Consider the following 17,704-nt stretch of genomic DNA (forward strand, 5'->3'; position numbering starts at 1 on the left):
CACGTCCAGCACACAAACAATAAAAAGTGACAGTATACTGTAGAACTGTTTGAGGAGGACTCACTAATGATAAGAAATAATTCTGAAGTAGCTCCAGAGGATTAACACAGGACAAGTGAACAGTCAGGTTTAGAACGGGCACTGCAGTAATTACTTGAAAACTACATTATATTTTAAAAGAAGCAGAATGTTAGGTCTAAAATGTCTTCACTTCTGCCCTGATAGGTCATACAGCTTAGCATCTTTGACCAAAGATTCAAGCCTAGTTTACAATATTAGTCCCCGTAAGTGGTTCCCAAAATATGGGTAGGGGCTCCCTAGGGGTGAATTAACGAAAGATAAAATATAGTGCTAAAATTTAAGCATGCCATCAGCTTTCCAATTTTCTTTGTCCCCAAGAAGACCCCTAGGGTGACCCTCTCTGGGGATTACAGGGGTCACGAGTCTCTGTTACCATTTTGGAGATCGGAGGCCGAAAGGTTTGGGGAGCCCTGGTCTAGGAAGGTTACTTTATCTCAACTTATAATCCTACGACTATAATAATAACTGCCACAGCTCACTCCAGTCATCAGCAGTCACTATAACCTATCTTTAAAAATATGTATATCTCTCATCAATGTCTTATTGATGCCATTCCATTATTTCCAGACTGCCCCTCTGTCTCGCCAGCTGATCATGGAGGTCATTACATCCTTCCGGACCTTTTACAACCTGTTTGACAGGATGAAGAGCAATGATCAGCAATGTCCCCATATTCGCCAGAGAATGAAAGCCCTGGAGCAACTGGTGCTTTTCATCCAGCACGAGATGCCACAACCACTCTCTGACGATGTGAAGGAAGCTTTGGAGAAACTCAGCGAGACTGTGACAAAAGCTGCTATAGTGATCACAAAATTCATGGAGACACACAAGCTGAATCAGATTGTTAAAGCCAGTGACTACAAACTAGAGTTTGATAACCTGAACAAAAGTCTCACTGATGCCTTTGTGACTCTCTCTGTGGCTCTGCATGTCTACCAGGAGAAGAAGCTGGACGAGCAGGAGATAAAGCTGGCAAAGCAGGAGAAGAGGCTGGCAGAACAGGAGAACAAGATCGCTGAGCAGGAAGACATACTACAAAGAGTGGAATCTGAATTATACAATCCAACCAGAGGGTACTACTGTACACTGCAGTGAAGAAGAGCTTAGTATGTTTACCTGACATGCCTTTTTTGTTTGTTTATTTTTGCGTCTGTCAGTCTGACACAAGTCTCATCATTTAAACAGGATTTATGTGTTTACAACCTTGTAAATGTACAAAATGATGTTATATCTGGCTCATTTTTAGGTTTATTGTGTTCCGGTTCTTAATCATGAGGTACGAGTGCTTCATAAATGCTATAATCCTCTTGTCACTGTTCATGATAGATTAATAAATATTGATATGGAATAGATGAATACATTCTGAAATAATCTTAAATGATTTTTTTAATCATATGCGTATGGTATCGGTGACTCACTGTGGACATTGTGGGTAACAGTGTTGTGACGTTTGCGAATGATCTGATTCAACAGCTCTCTGATATGAACGAAGGAAGCCGAGTTGTACTTCTCTGAGAGCCATTCTTTTTATCAGTGTCCATATTTAATCCACTGCCTGCCCTAAATTAATAAAATCCGGAGCCAGTGATGTTACTCCCCTTTATGTGAACAGTGAGAACTGTCTGTATCATGCATTGATAAAGGTCTATCAGCAAACAACAAACTAGTAGAATTAATAGTTATCAGATGAGGAGCCTACAATCAAATTGATGCAGGTACTGTTTAAGGCAGGACACTACAGGCAAAAAGGTTTTTTTTCATGTACTGGTCAATTTTTTGATTTTGGTCTATTTTGCTTCCATGGCTTCTTTCACTGTGATGGAAATAAAACTTCAAAAAATACCCATTAAGATGGTGTATGTTTTACTCTCTGTCTGTTTGCATCTTTAGATTTCTCCTAAATTCACCAAACAAGCTAATCTACATATTTAAACATAACATTTCTTGATGCGAGTCATTAACTGGAGAAGTTCTGTGGTGAAATGTTTTAGTTCATTTTTAACAATCCTGTTCACCTGCAGTGCCAATTGTCAATGTATGAAAATTGGCACATTTTGATCAGTTAATGCTTAATTTGCATATCAATGTGCCGATTGTGATGTCATTATTAGAAACAAATTTGACTGTCTTCACCTGTAGTGTCTCTCCTTAAGTACAGTAAATTAGCTTCTATGCCATTACGTATTACATTACATTACATTAGCAAGGCACAAGTGAACTATATTTAGGGCCCGAGCACCGAACAGTGGGAGACAATGGGAGGCCCTATTGAAATTGTAAGGATTAGTATTATTATTTTATTTTTTCAGGCAAATGAATTGGCTTTTTGAGGGCTTTAATTGTTTTTGTCTTTTGGCTAATTAGATGTAAACTGGAGGCACTGGTAGCTTAGTCCTTAGTTTATCACCACTCACCTCCACACAGGAGAAGAAAAACCACCACAACTGGGACAAGCGCTGGGAGGTGCTGCCTGTCTGACGTGACTGTGATGACTGTGTGTCACTAGAGGTGTGCACCTTCACTATCCTCACGTTTCGATCACGATTCAGCAGTCAACGATTCGAATGCACAACGATGCATCTTGATGCATTTCATCACATCCACAATTTCCTATATCAATTCATCATTCATCAATTCATATCAGTTACTAAAATCCTTTTTCCTGGGGCATATCTGACACCTCGTCCTCTTACTCGCCCCGACCGGGGCTGCTGCTAGGGCTATGGAGGAGGCCGGACACTCGGGTCGAGCGTCGTAGTCAACAGCTCTCTGTGCGGCGGCGGCGGCGGCGGCTTGCGCTCCCTTCGTGCGATGAACGGAGTCACGAGAGCCTTTCCCAGCTGCTCTAGGAACACCCTCCGCTTGTTCCGCTTGCCCGGCATCCAGTCTGGGTTGATCTCTCTCCATATCACGAAGGTGTTGTAGGAAGAGACGTCGAGAATGTTGTGAAAGACGACCAGGGGCCAGCGCGCGGTCATCCTCCTGCAGCTGTACATTCCGATCACCTTGTCTAGGTTGTCCACGCCACCTTTGTGCAGTTGTAGTCCAGGACGATGACCGGTTTCCCATCCTCGCGGTCGCTGATGTCGGCCTCAGGGTGCCGTGTGCTCAGGAGCACCACATTCCTGTTTTTCTTTGGGATGTAGGACACAAGAGTGGCAGTGGGCGTGAATGCGAACTTAGATGAGAACACCTCTCTTCCCTTGACCGCGAGCAGCCCGGTCGGGAGCTCGGGCTTGTTCTTCCGAACAGTGCCGACCACGGTGAGCTTCCTCTCCAGGAGCTGCCGCGCAAGTTCGTAGGAGGTGAAGTAATTGTCGCACGTGACGTTACGACCGTGCAGTCCCTCCGTTACATCGAGCACTACCCGCAACCCCTGGTTCCGTTCTGGGCGTCCGCTGCTCAGCTTTCCGGTGTACACTTGCATCTTCCAAGCGTAGCTTGATTTCGCATCGCAGGCCACCCACGACTTGATCCCGTATTTCGCCAGCTTGCTGGGCATGTACTGACAGAATGGACACCGGCCTAGGGAGAAAAACAGGAGGAGAAGAGATGAGAGGAGATGAGATGAGGACGAGGACTAGCAGCCGCTATCTACATAACATAACATAACATAACTAACATAACATAACATAACATAACATAACATAATAATAATATTTAAAAAAAAGACTAACCTCTGAACGGAACCAGTTGCTCGTCCACGGTCACTTCGGGCCCGGGTTGTAGAGGTGCGGTAGCCGCGACACCCACGTGTCCCAGACCTCTCGCACAGCCGGCAATTTGTACGTGGCTCGTCTCGTGCGTCTCGTCTCGCGGTCGTCAAAGCGCAGCAGTCTGGAGTACGTGTGGAAGAGTTTTAGGGGCATCGTGGCACGAAATATCGCCCGGCTGCTCTCGGCGTCCCACAGGCTGGCGGCGGCCTCGCCCTGGGACCTGTACACGCCCGCTAAGATCAGCAGCCCTACGTAGGCGCGCAGGTCGGTCTCGTCCATCCCTTTCCATTCGTCACCGTATTTTCGACGACCCTCCCGATTCGTCATCTCCAGGATGATGTTCTCTACCGTCGGTGTGATGAACAGGTGGAACGTCGAGGCTAGGTCACTGGTGCGGGACGTCGCGTGGATCGTGGGGCCCCCGGGGGACCCCGCTTTGAGCCGCAGCAGAGGAGGAGGAGGAGGAGGAGCAATGGCCCTCCTCTCGGCCGTACGCCCTCGAGGACCATGTTATTTCCCCGTTTCTTGAGGGGAAGGTCTCTCTTTCCACGAGTCCGGTGGTGGTGGTGGTGTCGCCGTGGTCTTGTCCTCCTTCTTCTTCTTCTTCCAAGGATGAAGAATCTGCAGAAGCATCACCCACTGGGTCGTAGTCTTCGTCACCGCCGTAGTCACCGTCGTCGTCTTCGTCGCTATCACCGTCATCTCCGTCTCCGTCCTCTTCTCGGTCTGCTTTTCTGTCTGCTTCTCGGTCTGCTTCTCCATCTCCTTGTCCGTCCGCTTCTCGGTCTGGCTCTTTCGCGTCCTCTTCGGGTTCAGAGGATGGTTGCTGGGAGAATAGCTGTTGGAGAACCTGTTCTCTGGTGAAACGCTCCTGACGTGACATCGTGCCATGGTCCATGAGAGAGTGGCACCTGTGGTTATCACTCCAAAATCGGACAATCGGACAATATCCACTGAAACAGAAAGCCATCGACGGTATTACACCAGTTTTCAATTCTCTATTGAGGGCAGGTGTAATTGTTCTTTGCAAGGATTAACTAGTGCACAATCAAGAATATTTTTGATAAATCACCACCTGATGATTGGCGATTCATCCAAGATTTTCAAGTTGTCAATGCCACAGTACAACAACGTGCTCCGTCTGTTTCAAATCCTGAAACAATCCTTTAGCAAGTTCAGCAGGATAGTAAATGGTTCTCTGTTGTTGATCTGGCAAATGCATTTTTCAAGTGTGGTGGAAAACTATTTTGTAGTTGAAAAGTAACTTTTTGTATACCTGTCTGAGACTTTTATGACCTGAACTGTTTGTGACCTGAAACCTATATGACCTGTCTAATACCTTTATGACCTTTCTATTACTTAAAGGGGACATAGCATGCAAATTCCACTTTGTTAGTGCTTCTACAGGTTAATGTGGGTATCTGGCATGTCTACCAACCCAAAAACTCTGGGGAAAAAACACTCGCGCGTTTTGTTATAGTTCCTCTAAGTCAGAAACGTCATGCTTGAGCGACTCGATTGCGCTTCCTGGGTTTTGTGTCGTAACAAGGAACTGGAAGTCTCCCTACATGGTCTTGGCCCACCCCCCGTCCCCCGTCCCCCCACACTCGCTACGCCGGGTTTACACTGGAGGCAGCGAGGCTGCGAGGCAGCGCAGCGCCGTTCCCAAGCACGCAGCCGGACTGTTCACACGGGACGAGCATTTCTCCGCTGGTCAGCCCACGATTCACTCACATGTGGCATTTGTCTGGATCGTTGGGACTGGGAGGCTGCAGCAGCTGCTCAGGCGCGACCGCTCGCTCTCCCGTGCGTGAGCTGGAATTTGTGTCAGCGCCACACAGCCAGCAGTGTGGAAGACTTCCGCAGTGTTCAGCACTACTGTAACCCCCGAACCCCGACATTCAACGGGTACAACAACAAGCGGAGAAAGCAGAATCGCGGGCTGACCTTATATATACAGTCTATGGGGCTGACCAGCGCGGAGAAATGCTCGTCCCGTGTGAACAGCCAGGCGGCTGCGCGCTTGAGAACGGCGCTGCGCTGCCTCGCAGCGGTCTTCCACACAGCCAGCTGTGTGGAAGACTTCCGCAGTGTTCAGCACTACTGTACGCCGGGGTACAGTAGTTACGCCGGGTTACAGTAGTTACGCCGGGTTTACACCGGACGCGGAAGCGCCGCTGCGAGGCAGCGCAGCGCCGTTCTCAAGCACGCAGCCGCCTGGCTGTTCACACGGGACGAGCATTTCTCCGCTGGTCAGCCCCATAGACTGTATATATAAGGTCAGCCCGCGATTCTGCTTTCTCCGCTTGTTGTTGTACCCGTTGAATGTCGGGGTTCGGGGGTAAATGATGGTCTTCATAGCCCCCCCCCCCCCACTCTCTTTCTCTCTCTGTCTGTCTGCTTGTGTGCTTGTAGTGGATGGGCAGAGGGGGACATTTAATTATGTGATTGGGAAAATTAAAACTCCAGGACAACAGAAGGGGAATACAAAGTATGGGATGCATATTTGATAATTTATATCATATAAAATATGTAATTTATATCGTTTAAAATCATGGGGGGAGAGGGGGGAGGGGGGAGCTGGCTCATTAGCATTTAAAGGAACAGGCACTCAAAACAGGTCACTCTGTGGAGGGCTGTTTTATACAGGGTAAAAAGGGTGCTGTTTTATATGATCCTTGTGGTATTTTGACCAAAGTATGTTACAGACATTTCATTAAGACCCCAAGGAACCATATCAACTTGTGGTAAAATGGGCATGCTATGTCCCCTTTAATGACTGTCCAAGAATTTAATTTCTGTCTGCTTTATCTCCCAAGGAAACGTATGCAAATCAGTTTCCTGTGTCTTAATTCCTGTCTCAAACTGCGCCTACAGAACCAGTCTGAACTGGCTCAGACAAACAGCCTTGGTTCTCCTATATAAGATCCTTGCATTTGACTGTTCTCCATCAACACTCTGAGATCCCTGTGACCCTCTGTGTTGATCCTTTCTGCAGAAATCCCCTATTAAAATACACAAAGACAAATTTGGTGTTCCAGCCTCTTGTATTTTCAGATTTCCTACACAGCAGACAATTTTCTATTTAACAGTTATGTGAAAAGAACAAGAAGTCATTCAGAGTAAATACATGTGTAGTCTTGGGATATAGTTGGGAGACATACATCAGATCTTTGGACAGTTCACATGTCATCACCTCTCAGTCTCATCAAAAGGACAATAATAATTTACATTTTGTATACACATGACCATTTAAAGTGATTTATATGTGAAATAATAATTAGTCACTGTATTTTTTATTAATTACTTCCTAATTGCATAATAATTACTATATAGCACAGAATGCAATAAAATAATTCTCATTTAATCATAAAAAGAGTGAATGTATTAAATTAAAACAAAATATACCCATGTAAACACCCAAGGTGCTAAAAACCTGTATGTATTATGTAGGTTGTTCAGTTCTATGGTCCAGAGTTCAGAAAAAAATTCTTTATTATTGTGATTATGAGTTATCAGGACTCTTGGGTTTAAAAAAACAACAACCTTCAAACCTTTCTCAATGTACATGTATATTAGTTGATTAATCAATGACTCACCATGACTGAATCTAGTGCAACATTGGTTTTGACAGACATTCTATAGAATACATTTTCAGTATTTATCTGCAGCATTTTTGGAAGGAACGCTACACTGCTGGTTTTTGTACAAAAAGCTTTACCAAGTAGTTTGAAATTGTTATTTTCAAACATAACCCCAACCCCATGTGCTTGTCAGATCATTTTTCTAAAACAGTGGCCATACACGCAGCATTTAGGTTTTCATCTATTCCACTCTTTGCACAACTACCTATGTCACATTTCATGAATTTGTCTAATTTTCCTGCGTTCTTTCCCTCTTTTTACCCATACGTCACAGAACATGCTTCTCTTGTTTTAACGCAAAAAAGATTTGACTAAACATGTTGCAGTCACAAACAGCCGGTGATTGTTGGCCATCCCTGTTACCCACTGTACCTGTGAGTTCAGAGATACACAGTAAAACTCTCATTAGACAAAATGAACACCTGCAGAGAGAAACTCACTTGTCTGGGATTGACAAGAAGGTTGGTGATGAACTAAATGTTTCTTACTATATATATTTGTATGTATTTTGGGGTGAAACTGTCATGATGGTAACAGGTCTGATGAAAGGCATTTGGGCCATGGTGGCTGTGGCCGGGGAGAAATTGAAGGAGGACATTGTAGCAGGGACACACTGGGGGACAAAAGTGGTGGAGAGAGTGATAGGGGCCATGGTTCTACTAAAAGACATGGGGTTCATGGGGCTAGATACTTGCATGTAGGGCATGATGCATTGCTTAGGCATGGTAGCTGCGGTAATGAACACTGGCCTGGGGCCCGCAAAGCTATGTGTTGGAGTTGTGGGGTGAAGCACTGGCCTTGGGAGATGCATAAATGGTGTTGGGTTAGCTAGAGGCAAGGTAAGAGGCATGGGGGCTGTAGGCATGGGGGCTGTAGGCATGGGGCGAGGCATCAGGGCTGTAGGCATGGGGGCTGTATGCATGGGGGCTGTAGGCATGGGGGCTGTATGCATGGGGGCTGTAGGCATGGGGGCTGTATGCATGGGGGCTGTATGCATGGGGGCTGTAGGCATGGGGGCTGTAGGCATGGGGAGAGGCATCAGGGCTGTGGGGCTAGTCAGAGGTAGCTCTTCATTGTGTTGCATTCCGGAAACACAGTCATAGACTTTGCACAGCATGTTCCCATTTTCGACCTGCAGAACTCCGGACAGGACCTGGAAGTTATAAGTGAGACTTTCGTTCATCTTGTAAAACTGTTCTTCATGGCTTTTGGATTTCACGAAGTTCAAGAAAGCCTTAGTTTGGGAGTATTTCTTTATCAGCTCATTGGTGGAAATCAGAGTGATCCAGAGGTCATTCAGAGCCTTGACCACAGCGGAAGACATTTGGCCCGGCCCCCTTTGTCTGATTAACAGAACCACTTCTTCCAAGGCTTTGACTCTTTGGGTGACTCGTTGACAGCGCTCCTTGTTGGTCTTCATATTTCCAACCATTCCATAAATGGTTTTGCATAAAGAGAAGATAGAAGATAGAAGTTCTAAATTGTCCATGATCAGCTGTAGAGACAGAGAGGCAGCTAGCTTGAAATGATATATAAGAATACCTCAGTGAAGAGAACTTTACCACAATGAACTGAATTTAGTAAGACTTCACTAAATTTCACAAAACAACATGCATTAAACAAATTTAACTGACCTAAGCTTTGAAACAAATGATCGGAATCTGGTGAACTGATGAACTCTACAGAAAATGTGTTGATACTGAGTTGAAATGTAAACTTGATATATTTTTATACTTTTATATACTTGACTTTTTCTTATTCTTATTCTTGGTTGAGGTCAGAGATCAGTGTTTGATATAGAAAAGGTTCATACGAACACTGGTCTTTGTCATTCATAACCATAACCCCTAACCCTAATGTTTGATATGAAAAAGTTGGAAACAGCAGAGGATTGTTGAGACCATGAGAACAAGAGTGGAGTTCATGTGGTAAGAATGGAGCTTGTTCAGTGGTGCACTTTGGCCACAGCCACGTTTGGTCAGTGTATGAAGTATAAATCCTCTGCAGTTGTTAAGATTGCATATAGAAAAAGGGGGTATTTCCTAATTTCATTGTCTTTCATGTACAAATACAAATGAATGTTGATGGGTGGGTGATTGACTAAACACTGTTAATGTTTGCCTGCACTGTTCGAAATGTTGGCATCAAATGAAGACATACAATCCAATTCAGTGAACCTCAGACTCAACTTGTTTCTTTATCCAATTTGTACAATGAAAATTGAAGGAACTCCAGAGATGGAACCAGACATCTCGCCTTCAAAGTAAAAGTTTTGGGTTGTGAGCTGGTTGGTTGCAGTGTTCAATTTAAGGAGAGCTAAACTAAACAAATAAACAAGAGCCTGATTAATGAATATAATAACTGATTTGCAGTTATATTTCTGACTCTTTTCCAACAACTTATTGTGAGTAAATTGCCAAAGGGGGCGAACACTTATTAGTAATGAATTTAAAAATGTTACTTTATATTATTTTCTCTTCAATGAGGTTTGGTTCTTTTTAAGCAACAAAATAACTTGGTTAAGTTTAGTGATTAAGCTATTGCTGGAGGAAAATTAAAATACAAGTGTACCGAGTGTACTCAAGTTACATTGCAATTTTTTGGGGGGGGTACTTATTCCACTACAGCAATACACAGACGCAAACAGTGCATATACTTCCTACCATGTTCTCGACAACTGACATACTCGATACTAACAGTCAAAGCACTGAAATGTTGTTTAATGACAATGTTCTGTTTTCATTGAGTCTGTCAACTCTGAACATGATAAAGCTATGCTGGCCTGCTGTGATAAAGATGAACATACAAAAATCTTACTACCATACATATGTCACATGTACAGTCAACGTGACATTTGCCATTCGTGACAGCTGACTGAAACTTCATTCTTGATTTGAGAAAATGGTGTTTCCTCTTAAGCAAAATAAACCATTTTTTTGTAAGCCCATGCAAAGTTTGACAGTTTTTACAATATCTCATATCAGAGCAGAGCAGTTTGTTCAGAGATGATACATGAATAAATAGATTTACCTGTGAGTGGATGTTGACAAGCAGTCTGTCTGGGCTCAAGTGTGGCATCTATGATGCCGTGTTTGCTAAACCTGCTTTTCATGTTAAGAATAATGTGAGACGTAGGCCAGAAACAAATAAACAAAATGAGGATCCACCCTCTTTCCAATTTGTTTCAACCTTTATGACCACTTCTGAACATAACAGAGTCATTTTTTTTAAAGTTCCTGAATGTCTATAAGGATGAAACTAACAAGTTAAATCAAGCTATTACACAAACTATAAAAAACAGTCCCCTCCACTAGTTTGGTCTTTGTCAGCACTAGTTGGACATTTGGTCGTACTAGTTCAGCATCTTACTGTACTAGTTGAACAAAAAATCTAACTAGTCACTATTTTTCAGCAACTAGTGGCACTTTTGTTCAACTGATTGCAACAGAAACTTTAGCTGGTTTATAGCCTTACTAGTAAACTAGTAAGGCTCAACTAGTGGGGTCAAAATGTGCACTAGTTTACTAGTTGAAGTGTTTTTTGACTTTACTAGTTGAACTAGTAAGGCTAAAAGTGTTTACTAGTTGAACTAGTGAAAGAGAAAATGCCTACTAGTGGCACGCCTAGTTGCATAACATGCTAATGAGGAGGTGGGAAAGGGGCATAAATTGAAGCTTCCTATTGGCTCTCCAGCAAGAATTCCACCCAGCAAAAATGTAACCCTATAAAGCCTGATGTGGTTTCACTGTTGTGAACCGTAGTTTGTAATGTGTCATTTTCACCTCTGTGCTGAGAGTGTGCTCTGCTTTATTCCCTGCATGTTTCATTCTTAAACTGCACAACTGTGACAATGTGGGATCTTGTTCCATTTAAACCTTTGAAACACCAGACATTTATAAAGAGAAGATAATTGTTTTTATTCTCGTTGCAGAGGGGGTTATGTTTTCTCTCTGGTGTATTTGAAAACCTGAAGATAAACTTTAGTGAACACACAATGCATTGAGATAATGCATGTTGTGATTTGGTGCTATGCAAATAAAATTGAATTGAATACAACAGTTATCGTTTTTTATAAAGTATTGATTTATTTGCAGCAGCTGACAAAATGTTTATTCATATCTAGTTTATATTATTTTGTCAGTTTTGGTTAATAACTATAATCTTACCCATTAGATCCCTAAGCTACTCTGCAACTGATCTCCGAGTTGTGCCAAAGATTTCCACAAAAACACATAGGAAGTGGCTGGCCGGCTGTATCTCCTGAGATTGAGCAGGTTGTCCACTGGTCTCAGAGTTGGTAGTTCGCTCCCTGTCTCCTCCTCATCATGTGCCAAGTGTCCTCAGGCAAAGCACTGAACCCCAAGTTGCCTCACTTGTAACTTGGGGTTCAGTTCCTTTTGCAACTGTGGCTCTTGTCTTTGGAACAGTCTGAGGGACTTTTTTAAAAGAAGCCTTCAGACACATTAAGTCTAAGATGACACTAAGCAGTCTGTGGTTTATATATTGTATCTACTGCATGTGTGATGATGAGGCTTTGGGCCATCATCCCACCTTTCCTGTTTAATGGGAGCCCCATCCTTTTTGCTTCACTTACTGCAGACACACACAAAGACTCTTGTCTCCTTTAGAGCTGCTGTATGCAGGTAGCATTCAGAAGTTTAGTCTTGAAGAATTTGGTTCAGGGTTGCATGGGGAAGGTTGTGAAGGAAGATGTGTATTACATTTTCTTTGTCCAACCCTGATTAACAACCTTTTAATCTTTTTTCACTAAAGTCACTTTAAGTAACCCATTGCCCATGCAGGCCCTGGAGACGGTATCGGTTTGAAGGTACAATTAGGGGCTAAATTCTAGATAATACTTATGTGTTGTTAACATTTTAACACATTTTATATGTATGTATGTGGCTGTTGTGCTGAAGTTCACCACAGGGACGACTTAGGGACTTGATATCTACAAGGTAAAAGTAACTTGGTAATTTACTCATTCATTTTGTGTGTGTGCTGTATATGTTGCCTGTTATGTATAACATTGTTTTACCCTTCCAGCAATGTTAAGTTCGACCTGAAGTTTCTGCAAGTAACATTGGAGCCAGATTTGGGTTGCCAGATATTGTGCTGTCTGAGTTTTGAGGTTAATGTGATGTGAGTGAGTGGTGTCTGTATGTTCAGGTGACGGTGTGTGTGTGTGTGTGTGTGTGTGTCAGTGCCCAAGTCTCCCGGCAGCAATCAGGAAACCCCCTACCTGTCTGGCTCAGATTAAAAGTGTATTAGGTAGGTATTTTAATTAGTTCGACTTTTTGTGTCGGTATTAACATATTTTTCCTAGATAGGCTAGGCTAGATCCTGAACCCAAATATTTCCACTTCTATATATATATATATATATATATATATATAGAAAGAGAGAGAGAGAGAGAGAGAGAGAGAGAGAGAGAGAGAGAGAGAGAGAGAGAGAGAGAGAGAGAGAGATTTATACACACCATTTACCATTCAAATGTTGCAGGAATTCTTTAAATATTTGATAAGAGAAAATCATTACAGGGGTTTTAAGCAGCTATTCCGGCATGTGCATGTTCTGCTCTCAGCATCTCGGCCTGCTGGTGTCAGTGTGGAAGAGTCTCTTGAGGACAAGGAGCTGCAGGTATCCAGTAAGGAGGATGATGAGACTTTGGGTCGCCGACCACCAGTTGATGTAGCTGAGGTTGGACAGGAGGAGGTAGTGATCTTTCCCTTTCCTCATCCGAGCAAAATTGTAATGATGCCACATGTGAAAGATCTGATTCTGGAGCCTCTGTACACTCTCCTGAAACAGATAGTGTATTTATTAGTTAAATATCACATATAACTGTGATATTTAGTGCGACATGTATAAAATTGAAAACTGTAAGGTTTATCAAAGCAGAAACAGAATTCCTTTGGATAACTTAACTATTGGATTACTAAAAATATTCATAATTTGTCTTGTCTCTTACAAAAAAGCAGTAGCCCACCTGGTCAGATATCTTTGAGCTGTCAGCAGAGATTTCCTCTACAAAATGCTCAAAGACGGTTTCATTTATTTACCTCTTATTTCACAAATAAAGACAATCCTACAAAATAAAACCAGATTGGTGCAGCAGTTTTTTCTTCTCTCCCAATGAGTCATTGTGACGACCCCTCCACCCTCACCTGGACACTAGGCGTATTCCTCTGAGCTGTAGGTGACGTCTGCTGCATCAGAGCACTCCTGGGCCCAGTCTGCTTCAGCCCTTCAGAGCCTTGCCTCATTCATGCCTCACTCTCTCTGCTTTACACAACTGACCTACTGATTTCTACCCATTCTACTGTTTCAATCAATTCAATTCAGCTTTATTGCCGACACAAAAGGTCCATATCTATACATACAACTAAAATGTGCAAATATAAAGAGACCAAATAAAAGCGAGGGAAAGTAATGACTTGCTTTCTCTGCGTGTGCCAGCCTTTATCTTCACTCCCTGCATTGGAACACTGCACCTTTGCAACCCTGCATAACATTTACTTTCTGTTGTCTGAACTAAAAAGCTCCCATCAGAGCAGGATTCATGTTGCCAGGAAATCTCAGGATCTCTCTAAAGCATATGATGCAGTTAAATGTTGCCCTCTGCTGAGAAACTATTGGTTTTGCTTTTTCACTTTTGTGTTGACTGTCACTAGGTACTGTAAATCTCAGAATGTCATTGTATAAAGCAAGCCACAATTAAGCCGAAAATACCCATATAGACTTGAATTGAGACTCATACCTCAATACTAGTCAAAGTGCTGTTGAGGACTTTGTGCCCTTCCTCCAGATCTCTCTTTGATTCCTCCGATCCTTCGTAGATGACACCAAAGCTCAGAAAGACCCTGATTCCTCCAAATTGGTTGTTGTGGTTCCCAAGACACATTCGGTAAAAACCTGTCAGGAGGAGACTACAGTAACTTTAGAGGAAATATACAGTAGAGTATATAATGGATGGTGGAGATTGATCCTACCTGTCAACTCAGTCTGGAAATTCAATCGACCAACGGCTTCATTGTGTGAAGCCACCAGAACGCCCTGTGGTGAGTTGACCGTCACAAACAGCCGGTGATTGTTGGCCATCCCTGTTACCCACTGTACCTGTGAGTTCAGAGATACACAGTAAAACTCTCATTAGACAAAATGAACACCTGCAGAGAGAAACTCACTTGTCTGGGATTGACAAGAAGGTTGGTGATGAACTAAATGTTTCTTACTATATATCTACTAATTGTGAAAATCCCGATCTATCTCTCTGTCTGTCTGTGGCTCCGTATCTCGAGATCTATTCATGTCACACTGGTCATGTGTATTGTTTAGGGCCCAAGGAAGTGCAGTGTGGAATTTGTGAGACGTTCAATATTAATAAACATCAAACCTTTGTTCTCAAAGACCTTTTCTCCGGAGGTGGAAAACAACACCAATCCCAACTCTTGGATTGTAACTATTGAAGTTAGCAGGCTAACCAAGTTAGCCTGGCCATCTTGTCATGTCACGAGTTGCAGTAATGTCAAACATCTTGTCTTGTAAATGCAACAATGGCTGAAGCACTCGACAAGGGACCATCACGACCACCTGCTTCCAACAAATAACCAGGCAGCAGACAAAACTTACATACTGCACCTTTAATGTGATCAAACTAGACACAGTTTAATCACTGCTACAGTTTTCTGGTATTTACTCAACATTGGACACATTATATAATTTTGTCTATGTGTCTTACCACAGACACAACAGTGAGGCTCAGAAGCAGAACCTGAAATGGATATATGAGTTCATGCAGATGGTTGCCTTTCACTTTGCGGGTCACCACAAATTATTCACATAACAGCTTAGAAACCTTTTAGTTTCATCAAAAATCTCCACCTGGGCTGCCATGAATTTTTATCACATTTTTATCAGAAACTTTTTTTCTCTCTCTCTCATTCTGTAACAATCACATGTTTAGAAGTCACCTTAGTCACCTTGAGAGTCAATGAGATAAGCCTAAAATGCACAAATGCACAGGCACATCTCCTGTTGTGCATTTATTTTATGACAGCACATACGATTAAAGACGTATGTATCTCTGCAGACAAGATGAAATCCAGTTTACTGTGAAAATCCTCACCATATATGTGAAGTAGAAGCTTCCACTCTGGTGGGCAAAGTGCCAGAAACACTCCATCCCTGCAGCAGAAACCTCGATGGCAAAGTCATATTTGTCTGATCCCCTGAACAATCCGACGGTGTCCCCCTCGCTGAGGGAGGGTTCAGACTTTCTGGCCCAGATGCACTGAGAGCTCAGTATTACCATAAGCAGAGTGTTCAGCAGCATGGCTGCAGTCTGAGGAGGAGAAGGACGCTGCGTTCTCCTTTCTAGAGTGAAGGGAAATTATTAACCACGATTACAAACTCTCAGTCCCAACAATGAATGTTTGATAACATATCAGTCTAAATTTAACAAAATCATCACTTGTATTTGGACAGAATTAATCAGTAACTCTTTACCATGGTTCATGAGGCTCACTCAGTGCTTACTTAGTGAACATTTTTTTTAAAGAAACTATATATTTGTAAGTTGTTTTTAAAGATTCAAATCTTCAGTTCAGCTCAGAGCCATATATGAAGTCACAAAGTGTTTACAGACAGAGAGAGTCATTTATTTGGATTTAGTAACAAGGGAAATAACATAATGTTACACCTATCGACTGTTTACACCCATGTCACTTTCTTCATAACTTCTTTCTCATGTAGAAAGCAAAAAAACAGTCCTCCTATTCAGTACTCAATCATTTGTTTAATCACCAATGTTCTCCCAAAAGAAACCACAGAATAGATTATATCTGCAAGTGTCCTAAAACAAGATCTGTTTACATTCAAGACTTCTAATCACCTTAAGAATTATGACTAGAGGAGGTCATGTAACACTATTGTAAAGCACCAAAGTCTATGGAGAACAAACAATGTAGTTTGCTAAACTTTGGAGGAGTTCATGGTTCTTGTTCTTGTTCTCTACCACCAGAATCTCCATGACTACATTTAAGAGGGTATATAGTTCATACACTTTTGACACTTTAAGAGTGTTAAATAATGTTGAGATCAAATGAGCTTTAAGACAAGAATGTGTGAGGATGTAAAACACAACCAGCATTAATGCTGATGTAAATAATAAATGAGATGATGCAACTCCAACATACAGAACTTCCTCAAATCACTGAGCAAGAAAGTAGGCCTCTGTATAACACACATCGTTACTGTCCACCTCCACCACAGCAGCATAAGCAGCCGTGGTGGGTTGAGGCCTGGGGGCTGCTGCATCATGATACAGAGAGGGAGCTGCGGCAGGAGAATAACGTGCAGGGGCCATGGCACCAAGGTGCCCCAACCCATCATCCCAGTCGACATCTTGGAGCATCCCGCTCTTCGTGCTCCATGGATCAACCTGTGCAGCACCAGCGAGGATGTGATAGGTGGCTCTCAGGTCTTCGTTCACACTGTTGAACTCACTTCGACACTTCACCAGGTTCACAAATTTGGTCTTGGCACATTTCTTGACCAACTCGTGGCCTGCAGTCAGAGTCATGGAGAGTTTCCAAAGGGCTCTGTTCACATTTGGGGCGATCTGGCCTGGCCCCCTTTGCTTGATGGCCTCAACCAACTGTTCTAGATCCTTGACTCTTTCTGCGAGGTGTCGACAGAAATCTTTTTGGATTTCGCATCAGCAGCCATCCAGGAGATGCCCCTGCATAAGCCCAAGATTTTTTCAATATGCTCCATGTGAAGCTGAAAAAAAAATCTGAGAGGCAAAAGAAATAAAATGAAAAGATTATTCAAATCAATCAGTACGAACGAACTGTTTAAATGGGAAAGAGCTAAAACACTCTGTAAACATTTACAGATCTATAGACACATTTTCATTTTCAAATTTTTTTTCAAAGATACCAAGTATATTAGATTGAGTTTTGAGGAAATGTGTTTGTCTGTATCTAATGTGGTTTTATACTGTGAATATACTGTAGTGTGTACTGCTTATATGTGTGGCACCATGACTGCAGTCTGCCTTGTCTCTTTCTGATATTGAAAGTATGATCTGCTGCCAATAAGGACATCACAGAGTGACACAGAGCTCCCTCCCGGAGGAACACAATGGGCGGGGTTTTCTCATAAACTCCCTGGCTGACCGAAAGTGACTGGCAGAGTGCAGCGTTCACATTCCACAGAAACAGGCCGAGTGAGTTTATATGTTTTTTACTGTACTTGTTT

At 42.8% G+C, this 17,704-nt stretch overlaps 1 protein-coding gene across 1 annotated transcript; it reads right to left on the reverse strand.

Moving 5' to 3' along the window:
* Positions 1-12,873: 12,873 nt before the first annotated feature.
* On the reverse strand, positions 12,874-16,236 carry LOC117762801 (transmembrane emp24 domain-containing protein 6-like). Its single transcript, XM_034587426.1, has 5 exons — positions 16,169-16,236; positions 15,570-15,817; positions 14,434-14,560; positions 14,202-14,356; positions 12,874-13,243 (listed from the first exon to the last, which is right to left on the reverse strand). Exons 2-5 carry the CDS (start codon positions 15,774-15,776, stop codon positions 13,022-13,024), a joined length of 711 nt encoding a protein of 236 aa, XP_034443317.1. The 5' UTR covers positions 15,777-15,817; positions 16,169-16,236; the 3' UTR covers positions 12,874-13,021.
* Between the last annotated feature and the right edge of the window lie 1,468 nt (positions 16,237-17,704).

The sequence above is a fragment of the Hippoglossus hippoglossus genome, chromosome 6, assembly GCF_009819705.1.
Source record: "Hippoglossus hippoglossus isolate fHipHip1 chromosome 6, fHipHip1.pri, whole genome shotgun sequence".
Classification (NCBI taxonomy): domain Eukaryota; kingdom Metazoa; phylum Chordata; class Actinopteri; order Pleuronectiformes; family Pleuronectidae; genus Hippoglossus; species Hippoglossus hippoglossus.

Bases quoted from the DNA above. Each gene is read 5' to 3' on its own strand.
- LOC117762801 (XM_034587426.1), bottom strand. From the start codon at position 15,776: ATGCTGCTGAACACTCTGCTTATGGTAATACTGAGCTCTCAGTGCATC. The intron at 14,561-15,569 runs GTGAGGATTTTC...CTGAACTCACAG, and splicing joins GCTTCTACTTCACATATATG to GTACAGTGGGTAACAGGGAT. The intron at 14,357-14,433 runs GTAGGATCAATC...TCCTCCTGACAG, and splicing joins TTTCCAGACTGAGTTGACAG to GTTTTTACCGAATGTGTCTT.